This window comes from Diceros bicornis, chromosome 29 (genome assembly GCF_020826845.1).
Source record: "Diceros bicornis minor isolate mBicDic1 chromosome 29, mDicBic1.mat.cur, whole genome shotgun sequence".
Classification (NCBI taxonomy): Eukaryota; Metazoa; Chordata; class Mammalia; order Perissodactyla; family Rhinocerotidae; genus Diceros; species Diceros bicornis.
Genome location: NC_080768.1, coordinates 36,164,538 through 36,180,538, shown reverse-complemented (window position 1 = coordinate 36,180,538; position 16,001 = coordinate 36,164,538). Strand labels below are relative to the sequence as shown.

The following is a 16,001-nucleotide window of genomic DNA, read 5'->3' as shown; positions in this document are numbered from 1 at the left end:
AATACTCCAAGAAATGGCAAACAAAAGAAAGCAGGTGCTGCCATAATCATAACAGAAAAAGTAGACATCAAGATAAAACAGGTTAAGAGAGACAAAGACGGGAAATATATAATGATAAAAGGGACACTCCACCAAGAAGACTTATCACTTATAAATATATATGCACCCAACATGGGAGCACCAAAGTACATCAAGCAACTATTAACAAACCTAAAAGGAGACATTAACAACAACTTAATAATAGTAAGGGATCTTAATACCCCGCTTACATCAATGGACATATCATCCAGACAAAAAGTCAATAAAGAAATAGTGGACTTAAATGAAAAACTGGACAAGATGGACCCAGTAGACAGATACAGAGCACTCCATCCAAAAACATCTGACTACACATTCTTCTCAAACACGCATGGAACATTCTCAAGGATAGACCATATGTTGGGAATAAAGCAAGCCTCAATAAATTTAAGAAGATTGAATTCATAACAAGTATCTTTTCAGACCATAATGCTATGAAACTGGAAATCAACCAAGAAAAACAAACTGGGAAAGTGACAAAAATGTGGAGATTAAACAACACGCTACTGAACAACCAATGGATCATTGAGGAATTTAAAGGAGAAATCAAAAACTATCTGGAAACAAACGAAAATGAAAATATGCCATACCAAATCATATGGAACGCAGCAAAAGCGGTCCTGAGAGGGAAACTCATAGTGATAAAAGCCCACCTAAAGAAACAAGAAAAAGCCCAAATAAACAAGCTTAAATTACACCTAACAGAACTAGAAAAAGAAGAACAAACAAAGCCCAAAGCCAGCAGAAGGAGAGAAATAATAAAAATCAGAGCATAAATAAATGAAATTGAGACAAAAAAAAAAACAGTAGAAAAGATTAATGAAACAAAAAGTTCGTTCTTCGAGAAGATAAACAAAATTGACAAACCCTTAGCCAGACGTACTAAGAAAAAAAGAGAAAAGACACAAGTACACAAAATTAGAAATGAAAGGGCAGAAATTACAACAGATACCACGGAAATACAAACGATTGTAAGAGAATACTATGAGAAATTATATGCCAATAAATTAGACAATCTAGAAGAAATAGATAAATTCTTAGACTCACACAACCTCCCAAAACTGAACCAAGAAGAAATGGAGAATCTGAATAGACCAATCACAAGTAAAGAGACTGAAATAGTAATCAAAAACCTCCCAAAAAATAAAAGTCCAAGACCAGATGGCTTCTCCAGTGAATTTTACCAAACATTCAAAGAAGATTTAATACCCATCTTTCTTCAACTATTCCAAAAAATAGAGGAAGATGGAACACTTCCTAAATCATTCTATGAGGCCAACATCACCCTGATACCAAAGCCAGACACAGACCATACAAAGAAGGAAAATTACTGGCCAATATCGCTGATGAACATAGATGCAAAAATCCTCAACAAAATATTGGCAAACCAGATACAGCAATATATTAAAAAGATCATAAACCATGGTCAAGTGGGATTTATACCAGGGACACAGGAATGGTTCAACATCCGCAAATCACTCAACGTGATACACCACATCAACAAAACAAACAATAAAAACCACATGGTCATCTCAATAGACACAGAGAAGGCATTTGACAATATACAACATCCATTTATGATAAAAACTCTTAACAAAATGGGAATAGAAGGAAAGTACCTCAACATAATAAAGGCTATTTATGACAAACCCACAACCAACATCATACTCAACGGGGAAAGACTGAAAGCCATTCCTCTGAGAACAGGAACGAGGCAGGGCTGCCCACTCTCACCACTCCTATTCAACATAGTACTGGAGGTTTTGGCCAGAGCAATTACGCAAGAAAAAGGAATAAAAGGAATCCAAATAGGCAACAAAGAAGTGAAACTCTCACTATTTGCAGATGACATGATTTTATACATAGAAAACCCTAAAGAATCCACTGGAAGACTATTAGAAATAATCAACAACTGCAGCAAAGTCGCATGGGAAAAAATCAATCTACAAAAATCAGTTGCATTTCTGTATGCTAATAATGAACCAACAGAAAGAGAGCTCAAAAAGATAATACCACTTACAATGGCATCAAAAAGAATAAAATATCTAGGAATAAATCTTACCAAGGAGGTGAAAGACCTATACAATGAAAACTACAAGACATTATGGAAAGAAATCAATGATGACATAAAGAAATGGAAAGACATCCCATGCACATGGATTGGAAGAATAACCATAGCTAAAATGTCTATATTATGTAAAGCAATCTAAAGATTTAATGCAATCCCAATCAGAATCCTAATGACATTCTTCACAGAAATAGAACAAAGAATACTAAAATTCATAGGGGCAACAAAAGACCCTGAATAGCTAAAACAATCCTAAGAAAAAAGAACAAAGCTGGAGGTATCACAACCTCTGACTCCAAAACATACTAGAAAGCAATAGTAATCAAAACAGCATGGTACTGGTACAAAAACAGACACACAGATCAATGGAAGAGAATTGAAAGACCAGAAATAAAACCACACATATACCGACAGCTAACTTGCGACAAAGGAGCTAAGAACATACAATGGAGAAAGGAAAGTCTCTTCAATAAATGGTGTTGGGAAAAGTGGACAGCCACATGCAAAAGAATGAAAATGGACCACCTGCTATCACCATTTACAAAAATTAACTCAAAATGGATCAAAGACCTGAAGGTGAGACCTGAAACTATAAAACTCATAGAAGAAAATATAGGCAACACACTATTTGACATTGGTCATAAAGGAATATTTTCAGACGCTATGCCTACCCAGTATAGGGAAACTAAAGAAAAAATAAGCAAGTGGGACTTTATCAGATTAAAGAGCTTCTACAAGACAAATGAAACCAGAATGAAGATGAACATACAACCCACCAGCTGGGAGAGAATATTTGCAAAACATATATCTGACAAGGGGTTAATCTCCATAATATATAAAGAACTCACAGAACTGAACAACAAAAAAACAAACAAGCCGATCAAAAAATGGGCAGAGGAAATGAACAGACACTCCTCCTAAGAAGATATACAGATGGCCAATAGGCACATGAAAAGATGTTCAACATCATTAATCATAAGGGAAATGCAAATCAAAATAACACTAAGATATCACTTCATGCCTGTTAGAATGGCTATAATCACCAAGACAAAAAACAACAAATGTTGGAGAGGATGTGGAGAAACAGGAACCCTGATGCACAGCTGGTGGGAATGCAAACTGGTGCAGCCTCTGTGGAAAACGGTATGGAGATTCCTCAAAGAATTAAAAATAGAAATACCCTATGATCTAGCTATTCCATTACTGGGAATCTATCCAGTGAACCTGAAATCAACAATCCCAAGAGGCTTATGCACCCCTATGTTCATTGCAGCATTATTCACTATAGCCTAGAAGTGGAAGCAACTTAAATGTCCCTCGACTGATGATTGGATCAAGAAGATGTGGTATATATATACAATGGAATACTACTCAGCCATAAAAAAAGACAAAATTGTCCCATTTGCAACAACCTGGATGGGCCTGGAGGGTATTATGTTAAGCAAAATAAGCCAGAAAGAGAAAGACAAACACTGTATGATCTCACTCATATGTGGAATATAAACCAACACATGGACAGAGAAAATTGTATTGCAGTTACCAGGGGCAATGGGGGTAGGAGGTGGGCACAAGGGGTGAAGGGAGACATATATATGATGATGGACAAACAAAAATGTACAACCCAGAATTTCACAATGTTATAAAATGTTAAGACATCAATTAAAAAAAGAATAAATAAATAAATAAATTTATCTTTAATATCTAAGTTTTGTTGTTTTGGTGGTTGTTGTCGCTTTTGGTGAGGAAGATTAGCCCTGGGCTAACATCTTTGCCCATCTTCCTTTACTTTATATGTAGGATGCCTGCCACAGCATGGCTTGATAGGTAGTGCATAGGTCCGCACCTGGGATCCCCGAACCCGTGAATCCCGGGTCGCCAAAGCGGAGTGCAAACTTAACCACTACGTCAACAGGCTGGCCCCTTTAATGTCTAAGTTTCAAAATGAACTTTCAATAATGTTCACCATAATGTCAGATAAGTCACTTTCAATAAAATGACCTTCAAAACTCATTAATTTATTAATAGATTATTTTCACTTTCTTCATTTTTAATTTTTATTCATTTAAAAAAATAACCACTGAATCATAGAAAATTGCCAAAATAAATCAGGTATTTCATGTATCATTCACTCTGTTTCCACCAATGGTTACATCTTACAAACCATAGGACAGTGTCAAAACCAGGAAATTGACTTGGTACAATGTGCGTGTGTATATTTCTATGTCATTTTGTCATGTGTACATTTATGTAACCACCATTGGAATCAAGATACAGATCTCTTCCATGACCACAAAGATCTCTCTTTTGTATCTCTTTAAAGTCACATGCACTTCCAACCTCCCCATTTTCTTTATCTGTGACAACCACTGATCTTCTCCCCATTTCTATATATTGTCATTTTAAAAATGTTACATAAATGTAATCATACTGTATGTGACCTTCTGACATTGGCTTGCTTCATTCCTCATATTGCCCTTGAAATCCATCCAAGTAGTGCATGCATCAATAGTTCGTTCCTTTTGTTGATGTGTAGTACTCCGAGGTGTGAATGTACCACAGTTAAACCATTCACCTACTGAAGGATATTTTGGTTGTTTTTAACTTTTGGCTGCTACAAATGAAGCTTCTGTGACCATTCGTGTATAGGTTTTTGCATGGATATAAATTTTAATTTCTTCTGGATACATGCCCAGATAGTTGATTTCTGGGTTGCATGATAAGTGTACATTTAGTATTTTTTAAGAATATTTTCTTCAATGGCTGTACCATTTTCATTTCCACCAGCAATGCACGAAAGATCTAGTTATCCTAAATCCTCGTCAGCATTTGATAGTCACTATTTTTTATTTTAGCTGCTCTAATAGGTGGATAATAATATCTGATAATGATCTCAATTCACATTGTCCTAAAGGCTAGTGATGATGTACATCTTTCCATGTGTTTTGTTTTGTTTCGTTGTCAGCTGTATATTCTCTTCAGTGAAATGTCTCTTCAGGTTTTGCCTATTTTCTAACCGTATTGCTTGCCTGTTAATGCTGACTTTGAGAGTTATTTATACAGTCTAGATAGCAGTCCCTTGTCATATTCTCCCATTCTGTAGCTTGTCTTTTCATTATTTTCCCAGGGTTTTTTGCAAATAAAAATACTTTAATTTTACGGAAGGCCAATTCATCTTTTCTTTTCTTTTATGGATCACGCTTTTGGTATTATGTCTAAGAATTTTTTGCCAAGTCCTAGGTCCTCTTGCATTTTTCCTATGTTTCTTCTAAAGATTTTATAGTTTGTTTTTAGATCTATGATCAATTTTGAGTTAATTTTTGTATATGGTATGAGATTTAGGTCATAGCTTATTTTATTGCCAATGGATATTCAACTGTTCCAACACCATTTGCTGAAAAGACTATCCTCCCTTCATTGAATTGCTTTTATTTTGTGTAGGTCTATTTCTGAGTTCCCTATTCTGATCCATTGCTGAATGTGTGTATCTTTCCACCCATACCACACAATTTTGATTACTGTACCTACATAAGGCATCTTAAAATCAAGTAGAGTAGTTCTTCCTACTTTATGACCCTTTTCAAAGTTATTTTAGCTATTTTAGTTTCTTCGACTTTCCATTTACCTTTTAGACTAAGCTTATATATAGCTATAAAACTTCTTTCTGGAATTTTGTTAGGAATTATGTTAAATCTATAAATTAATGTGGAGGAAAATGGAATATCTATTCTACTGAGTCTTCCAATCCATGAACATGGTATGTCTCTCCATTTGTCTCTCCGTGATATGTCTACTTTGATTTATTACATCAGCATTTTGTAGTTTTCAGTATACAACGCCTGTATATATTTTGCTCGATATCTACCTGCAATATTTGTGTCCTCCAAAATTCTTATGCTGAAACCCTAATCCCAATGCAATTGTATTTGGAAGTGGGACCTTCCAAAGGTAATTAGGCCATGAGGCTAAATAATAAATGGGATTAGTGCCCTTATAAGAAGAGACCAGAGAGCTAGCTAGCTTCTCTCCACCATATGAGGACACAGCAAGAAGACAGCCATCTATATAAGAGGAAGAGGGCATTCACCAAGAATCTGAATATGCTGGCACCCTGATCTCAGTCTTCTAGGCTCTAGAACTGTGAGAAATAAATATTTGTTGTTTAAGCCAACCAGTCTATGGTAATTTGTTATAGCAGCCCAAACTGACTAAGACACTGTTTATTTCCTTTTTGAATGATTGTAAATGGTATGTTTTTCATACAGTTTCCACATAGTCATCTCTAATACATAGAAACACAGTTGATTTTTGAACATTCATCAAGTATTCTGTGACTTTGCCGACTAATCTTATTAGTCCTAGGAGTTATTTTGTACGTTTCCTGAGATTTCTAAGGAGACAATCATGTCACCTGCAAATGGCAACATTCTTAAGTCTTCCTTTCTGATCTGTATGCCTTTTATTTCCTTTTCTTGCCTTATTATCCTGCCTAGGAATCCAACACTATGTTAAATAAGGGTGGAGAGAGTGGACATCCTTGCCTTGTACCAAATCTTAGGAGAAAAGTACTTAGTCTTTCTTCATTAATATTATGTTTGCTGTAGGTTTTTATAGGCATTTTTTTTAAGATCTAGAACAAGTTCCTCTCTATTCCAAGGTCACTGAGAATTTACATAATAAATGGATGTTGAATTTTTGCCTTTGTTTTTTCTGTATCAATTGAGAAGAATGTGTAACTTTCCTTTTTTAACCTACTAATATGGTAGATTATTTTGATTTATTTTCAAATATTGAACCAGACTTCCATTGCTGGATAAACCCTGCTTAGTCATGGTGTCCAATCCTTTTTATAAGTTACTCTATTACTTTTGATGTTGTTTTCTTCATAATTTTTACATTTATATTCATGTGCCATATTCATCTATGGGTTTATTTATTTTGTACTGTCTGTATCTAGTTTTAGTATAAGGACAATAGTATCCTCACAAAATGAGTTGTAAAGTGTTGACTCCTCTTCAATTCTCTGGAGAAATTGTACAGAATTGGCACTATATCTTCCTTTAACATTTATTATAAATTTCCCATAAATCCATCTTCATCAGACAGATTTTGTGTTTGAGAGATTTTTTTCATTGAAAATTCAATTTTTAATGGTTACAGGACTATTCAAGTTGTCTATTTTATCTTGGTTGAGTTTTGGTAGTGGGTCATTTTTAAGATATTGGCCCTTTATTTACATTGTCAATTTTATATAATTAGAGTTGTTGGCAATATTGGATATTTGGTTTCAGATCAGAGAGTAGAAAACTGGAAAGAGTGCTGCTTCTGTATGTACAACAGAGAAAAACCTGGACAAAGTACATATTAATGATTTTTCTTAAACCCATCAAAAAACTGAGACTGCAGATTAAGCCACTAACCAACATCTGGAGAGAGAAATATGCCTGCAGAGATGACCAAGAAGCAAGTATTTGCTTACCTGATTCGGATGACACCAAATACTACATAAGCTGGTAAGGATATTCAGCTAGAAATTTTGGCTGAATTTTTAAAGGCCAAGCTTGGGCAAGCATCAAAGTATGAAGACTCTGAGAGCCATAAAAATATTTGGTTTCATAGCTTCTTACAGGGTCTTTCTCCAGAATCCCCATAAGCTACTCACTATGAGAATTGGAGAATATACTGAAAAAGACGCCTTCCTGGTGCTGGCTGGTGGGGAGCAACATCAGCCACCATGGAAACTCTACCCAAACTCCTCTCCTCTATCTCCTCTCTGATACAAAAAACTTAATCTACTGGAGAAAGGGTAAGGAGGTTTGTACCTGAGGGCACTGGTGAAAGGGAGGCTGGGAGAGGGAAGAGGGAAATAAAGGTCTAATTCTGGAGGCAGAGGAAGGAATACTTGCTAGGCCCAGTATTACATCTGGAGGAGAGAGGTAGAGACATTTGTGAGAACTACATCCTCAAATCCATGCTCATAGTGCCTTCCTAACACCGAGTCTTAATCCAAACATCAGAGAATTCCTCTGTTCTCTGCTCTATGCCTAACCCATGTTCTATGCTAAAATGTGTCAAGAAAAAATTACAGTACAGGCAGCAGGGGGAGCTGGAAGAAATAGATTTTATCTGTAATGACTCAAAACAAAACCAAGTGGACAAATCCAAAGCCAAGCAGAGAACAGACATCCCTCTAGGAAATTATCATTCACTATTAATAAAGATATCAGTAAAAGCAATGTGAAGCCTCTGGAAGGTACACTGAGTGTAGCCATAGCAACAACACACATAAACAGGCCTATATTCTGACTAGATTAATATAAACTTTCAAATAAAAGACCTAGGAGAAAGAAAGGTATGCTCATCTATGAGCCTAAAAAAATATTTAATTCAGTATCTACTGCCTGATGTAACGTGTCTAGCTTTCACCAAAAAAATGAGAAGGTATACAGACACGCAAGAAGAAAATGCAATATGAAAGCTATACAAATCATGAGACTCAGACTGATAAATGACACAGATGTAAGAACTATCAGAAAGAAGATTTAAAGCAACTTCCATTAACACATTAAAGGCACTAATGGAAGATATTAAACAACATGCAAGATCATATTTGTAATTTCAACATCAAATACTTCTACCACAACCACCCAATACAGAAAGAAGTTGGTTGACCTGCCCACATGTGTCTAAGCACACTTTATTTTATCATTGAGTACCTTTGAGTTCTGCTCTTGATAAGGAAATGTTTCTTACCTTATAATTGGAAATGGTCTGGAAAAAGAGAAAAGAGTTCTCTCTGCTTGCCTCTCAGAGAAATCTGTTATTGTAATTTTCCTACAAACTTCTAGACAAAACCAATAAATGTCTGAAAGTAAAAGTGAAAGTTTGCCAACTTATCCTGTATTGCTTTTACATAAGAATTAATAATGATATATCACTTAAAAATGAAAAATGCATAATAAAGTTCAAAAATGCCCCACAGGAGGAGGCTGAGCAACAGACAGAAACTACAAATTCACTACAGTAAAAAGATGTTAAAAACAGAAGTTTTGAAGAATACAAATAAATTGACCTAATAAACATCTGTAGAACACTATATAAAACAATTGCTTAATATGGAGAGAAATATACATACTGAAGTCAAATGCATTCTCTGAACATGATAAATCTGTATCAAAAAGATATCTAGAAAATCCCCAAATATGCACACTTCTAAACTTCCCATGGGTCAATGGAGCAATAACAAGGAAAATTAGAAAACATGTTATATTAAAAGATTATACATACATTATATAAAATTCATGAAATGGAGTGATGTCAGTGAAAAGTAAGGTGACAATCTCCAAAAATTCTCTCCTACATAAAACTAAAAAGAAAACTGGCAAAAAGTGTTAGAATCAACTTTTTCAGATCTCTAGAAATTAACCAAAGGCTTACAGCACTCTGGGTAAGGTTTATTCAAAAAAAAAAATAATAACTCACCTCAGTAAAACAGTGATATTTGTGGAATTTGAATTTGCCCTAGACTCTTCTCCCATTAGCTGAAAACTAATAGTATGCATTTGCCATAAATATCAGCAGACTAGCAACCTCCAAAAAAAGAAGAATGTGGCTGGAGCATCTTCAAAGTCTTATTTCCAGAGAAATGTCATGATTTGATCTTTTTGTGGTTCCTAGACGACCCACTTCAAACTCTTCTGAATTTGACCTAAATCAGATCTCATCTGGTATGAAAAGCCTTTTTCCCAAAGGTATTTGTTGAAAACAATTACAGGCATTTTTTTAAAAACTTCACAGTTCTCTGAGAAAGTAAATAACATTGGGGCAACAACAGACCAACCAAAAAAACTTAAAAGGAAAAACTGGAGAATGAGATGTCCACATGGAGCTTTGAAAAGCTATGACAAATATCTGCGAATCTAGAAGGTCACACACATGAATGGGACTAAGTGCATGCCCAAGGCTGTGTACATACTTAGGAAAGACCTGAAAAGACTCTAAACTCTCACCTCTGCCTGATTTGCGGCTCTGTGCAGGCAGGAAGTGAAATGAAAGGCATAGCTGTTAACTGCCTGGCTGACTGACATGCACACAGAGATCCTCAGCAAAGACTAGAAGACTTACTAGTTCCAAGGATTTAAAGAAGTCTGTGAGTGATCATTAACCCACCAATAAGATAACAGAACAGAGACTTCAGCAACTAAACACACCAAAGAATACAAACTTTAGAGAATCAGCCAAAAAATGTACAAAACAAACAACAACTACAACAAACAGCAATAATATTTGGGAGGGAGGCAGAATCTGATTTCCACAGTTACCATATTATGTTATTTGGAATCACCAGTTTCAGTTTTCAAAAAATTATGAGACACGAAAAAGACCAAAAGAGTATGGCCCATTTACAGGAAAAAGTCCGTCAACAGAAATCTTGGAGGAAGATTACATGTTGGACTTACTAGAAAAATACTTTAAATTAGGTATTTTAAATAATTTCAGAGACAAAAAGAAACCATGCATAAACAACTAAAGGAAAGTATAATAATGATGTCTTACTAAATGGAAATATCAATCAAGGCTTAGAAATTCTAGTACTGAAAAACACAATAATTGAAATGAAATATACATTAGAAAGGCTCAACAGCAGATTTGAGCAGACAGAAGAAAAATTCAGGGAATGTGATAGATCAATTGAGATTATACAGTCTGAGGAAGACAAAGAAAAAAGAATAGAGAAAAATGAACCGAACCCAATAGCCCTGTGGGGTACTATCAAGTATACCAACATACACATAATGGGAATACCAGAAAGTAAGGAGACAGATAAAAGGGCAGAAAGAATATTCAAAGAACTAATGGCCAAAAATTTTCCAAATTTGCCGAATAACATTAATTTATACATCCAAGCAGTTCAATGAACTCCAAGTGGGATAAATTCAAAGAGATCCACTCAAAGACACATCATAAGAAAACTGTCATAAGGCAAAGACTAACAGACAATCTTGAAAGAAGCAACAGAGAAGAGACTCATCCTGTATAAGGAATCCTCAATATGATTAATAATAGCTGACTTTTCAACAGAGACCACAGAGGCCAGAAGACAGTGAACTGAAATATACAAAGAAATGAAAGAAAAACACCTGTCGACCAAGAATTCTATATCCGGCCTACAGGTAAATTGAGAGAGCTTAATAATATACAAATGATTATCTATTTTGGAAAGATATGTTCCAGTAGTATATAAAGCTACATATCAAAATATTAAAAGTAATTTTACCAGAATAGTGGTAATTAACAGTGACTCTATTCTTCTTGCCTTTATAAATTTTATTTAATAATATGTATTTTTATTTGAACAAAAACAAAAATAAGAAATGTTACGTAATACATCATAAAACAATAAGTTTGAAATACATTATAACTTTCCATATATTCTAGATAGAATATGGATGTTTTATTTAAAGGTATAGAAAGAAGATGCCAAATTCATTATTTCTGCTCAACAGCTTAGCTCCTTTTCACTACTAACAAAATTCTACAGAATTAATTTGATAGTATATCATAATATCAGAATCATCACAGTTACCTGTGAGCTTAAATGAACTTTATAGGGCTAGTCTTTCTGAGAAATATTGTTGTAATTTTCTGCTAACATTGGTATATCTGGATTGTCATTCTTCACTTGATAAATGATGTGCTCAAATCTTACTAAAGATTCCAACGGCTCAATTCCATAGCTGATATTTTCAAACTGAAAGAATCCCCTGAATATTTAGAAATCAATGATATAAAAATCCTGCAAATGATCTCATCAAAGCTATAATCTAAAATGTTGTGAGAAATGAGGAACCATAGTACGAAACATTTAAACCCACTTTCTTTTCCTATTTTTTTCAGTCTGCTGTTAGTAACTGAGTCACCACATCTGCCTTACTTTTGTTCACATATTAAAGAACTAAACATATTGAAGAGAATTTTGTATTTTCTTTATAGTAGTCACATTCATTCAAGATATATTAAGGCCAGTTACTGTCTGGGAATCAAGATAATTGCTGAGAATTCCAAGAATAAAGTTCCTGTCCTTACAGAGGTGAGAATAACTGAAAGCAGGTATATACAGTAGAAATCTAAAGAGGTGATATCTATGAAAACCACATTCAGGGAATGCCCATTTTCTGACTTGACACGAGTACAATGCTGGAAATCAGACAACCAAAACCAAAAGGAAGTTAGGGAGAGTCTTTTGTCTGCTCTGGATCAGTCTTCCGATAAACTTACCTCCTTCCTCCTGCCACCATCAGTGATGAAAATCATTTATCTCTGACCTTTACCTGAGGGACTTCTCAATTAGTTGTTTTATGTCTGATATTGAGTGCCCCTAACCTGAGAGCATACAATATGTGGCTATTTAAGTAACTAATTAATGTCATTTTCCATAACTATTTGAGATAACTGACAGATAACGTGACAATAGTTAGAGAGATGTTCTAAAGTTTCCTTTACTGAAACTATCCCCCTTTGCACAGCATCTTGAAAATATCTCCAGTCAGGTTTCCCTAGACTGATTTCATTTGAATGGGCCCTAAAGTCTAGTTAATAATATTAAAGTAAGGCCATCATAAAGGAAAATTTCAGATTTGGATGCCCCTTAAACTTTCGCAGAGTTGTGTCTCCTAGCCACTAAGTTTCATTTTCAAGTATGTCCTAAATTTTCCATGTATAAATACCTGAGTCCAGCACAGATGCTGAGTGTTGCAACCGAATTTGGAAATTCTGCAACATATCCTTGGTAATGGCAATGCATCTGAAAAACAGTATAGAAAGGAAAATAAATGCATTCTTTATGAATAACAAATATATTGGTAAACATTACAGAAGACTCAAAATGTTAGAAGAGTTGAAAATAATAAGATTGTGTGTCACATAGATTTATTAATACAGATTTTCAGGGAAGAAAGGTTTTTGATAACTCTCCTTGGTACCACCTCAGTGCCCAAGAGTATTCATTCAGCCTGGGTTTCATGTCTAGCACAGGCCACTTCTGTGTACAACAATCAACCATGTAACAGGTCATAATTATATGGAATAACATATTTATATTAAACTGTCCACAGGAAACAAATATAGCCCAATGGTAATGATATGTCCACTTCAATAAACAAACACATAATAATAAATATCTAAGACATCTGAATCTTACCTTAAAATATGAAGACACAGAATGCAAAGATCCAGTTTAATTGTATGTATAAACCAAAAAGTTCTGGGATAAAAATGAGCTAAGAAAAACAAAAATAAAAAATGTTTGAGTCATGAATTTAATATGAACATAAACAGTAAAATAACAAAAATAAATGTGAAATATATGATGCATATAATAATATGCTTTAATTAGAGTAATTTTAATGTAGCATAACAGTTTAAATTCACAGAACTGGTGTATCAGAGAGACCAGGCTTTGTTAACATTGCAATAGACTGAATCTTCTGTATCAGATATTTGTGAGTGCGTCTGTATATGTCTTCATTTAACAAATATTTACTGAGTGCCTACCATCTGACAGATCCTCTTCTAGGCACTGGAATACAGCAGTAAACAAAAGACAAAACCACTACTCTTCATGACAGTGAGGGACACATACTGCTACCATGTTAGATGGCAATAAATAGGCCTGGGTGAGGGAGGTTGGTTGCAAAATGTAGATAGGACGGCATGAAAAGGCTCACTGAATAGATGGTTAAAGACCTGAAAACAAGCCACAGGGATTTGTACAGAAATCTTATCCCAGACAGAGTTAGGGGAAAATGCAAAGACCGTGAGGCAGAAACATGCTTTGTGTATATGAAGAACAGCCGGGGGGCAATGTGCCTGGAGTGGAGCGGGATTGAGGATGAGAGACAGTAGGAACAGAAGGTGTCACAGAGGTGAGAAGCCATGGCAGATTCTGAGCAGATAAATGATAGGATCAGACCAACATTTCAATAGAATCAGACTGAATGCTGTGTTGAGAAGCATCTGTAGGGCAAATAAGCAGAAGCAGAGAGTGCAGTTAGGCTATTAGTCATCTGCGAAAGACAGGATGGTGGCTTGACCCAGGATAGTAACAATGGTGGAGGTCCAATACTGGATGTATTTTGAAAGTAGGACACACGGGATTTAATAATCCATCGGATGTGGGGGAAAACAAAAGAAAGAAAGATGTCAAGTATGACTCCAAGGTTTTTGTTCTGAGAAACTGGAAGAATAGAGTTACCATTTACTGAGATGGTTGTGGGAAGGATAAATTTTGGAAGAGGATCAGAAGTACAATTTAGACATGTTAAGTATGAGAATTCTAGTAAACAATTGTTTATCAAATAAGTAGTCAGATAAACGAATATGGTGTTCACTGGAGAGGAATAAAGTAGAGATGTAAGTTTGGGAACAATCAATACATAAACGGTATTTAAAGCCACAAGACTGGATGAAATAACCAGGTGATTGAATATAGCGAGGAAAAAACAAGAGTCAAGAATAACACAATGGAGTACTCTAAGATTAAAGATGTGAGGAAGAATCTGAAAAACAAACAGACAAAATGGAACAAACAGGGGCCCGCCCAGTGGCATAGTGGTTAAGCTCAGCGCACTCCATTTCAGCAGCCCAGGTCCACAGGTTTGGATCCCAGGAGCAGACCTACACCACTCATCAAGCCATGCTGAGGCGGCGACCCACATATAAAATAGAGGAAGATTTGCATGCACACACACACACATACACAAAATGAAACAAACAAACAAAAAACTGAGCAAGAGTAAGCACAATGGTGAGAGTTAAACCAGGAGTCTGTAGTATTCTGGAAGCCAAATGAAGAAAGTATTTTGTGGAGGAGACACTGATTAGCTATAGAAAATGCTGCCAATTGGTCAAGAAAATGAAGACTAAAGATTAACTGGCATTCAGAAACATGAACATCATTGATGGTCTTATCAAAAAATGTTTTTAATGAAGTTGTAGAGACATTAAAGACCAACATGAGTTTCACTGTCACAAACTAGGCGAGAACAGTCGTGAATTAAGTGAGGATAATTTTCTCCAAGCTTATGCAACTAGAAAGATGCAGGCAGACACAATGCAGATGTTATAAATATATACTTTCAAAGATGCAATCAGAGAAGAGGCTGGTTGATTCCATTTATATGAAATGTTAAAAAAATGCAAATTAGGAGACAGAAAGTAGATTGATTGTTGCCTGGAGTAATGAGTGGAAACAGGGATTAAAAATGAAATGGCATGAGGAATCTTATGTGGGGAATGAAATGAATATTATTCAGCCTTATAAAAGAAAGAAATTCTGCCATTTGCAACAGCAAGGATGAACCTGGAGGGCATTATGCTAAGTGAGAATCGACAAAAACTGCACGGTGTCGCTTCTGTGTGATACCATACATCAAATTACCACATAGGATATACACATACAAGCCATCCATACACTCATACAAACCACATCAAGACAAAAGAATCAGATTGAAATAAAAAGTGCCAAAAAATTATAAGCAGGCAGAAAAAATATATTAAGTATTTTCAGAGTAATAATAAGGATGGCCTGAGACTCTTCAACAGAAAATATGCAGGAACAAGATAAGGGATTTACATCTTTTTTGTGAAGAATTTTTAAAAATCCAAAAAAAATAAAAATGCTGAGAAGTTTCATCAACCACAAAGTTACACTAAAGGAAAATTTAAAAGATGTTCTTCAGGAAAAAGAAGAGCATAATATCACAATGAAGTGTGATCACACAAAGTAGCATAAAGCATCAGGAATATTAAATATTTGGATAAACATGTCATTTTATTCATCTGAGATCTAAGGATAATT

General features: G+C 35.1%; 2 protein-coding genes across 5 annotated transcripts in view; both read right to left on the bottom strand.

The window, feature by feature from the left end:
• The window catches only part of LOC131394054 (disintegrin and metalloproteinase domain-containing protein 5-like), a 601,035-nt gene that overhangs the window by 365,424 nt on the left and 219,610 nt on the right, over positions 1 to 16,001 (bottom strand). The gene's annotated exons all lie outside the window — the stretch shown is intronic.
• Positions 1 to 16,001, bottom strand: part of LOC131393849 (disintegrin and metalloproteinase domain-containing protein 32-like) — a 165,316-nt gene that overhangs the window by 142,928 nt on the left and 6,387 nt on the right. The window contains 5 exon segments of the mRNA XM_058524842.1: positions 4,051 to 4,066; positions 4,749 to 4,769; positions 11,797 to 11,907; positions 12,871 to 12,947; positions 13,344 to 13,422. Coding sequence (XP_058380825.1) covers positions 4,051 to 4,066; positions 4,749 to 4,769; positions 11,797 to 11,907; positions 12,871 to 12,947; positions 13,344 to 13,422 — 304 coding nt within the window.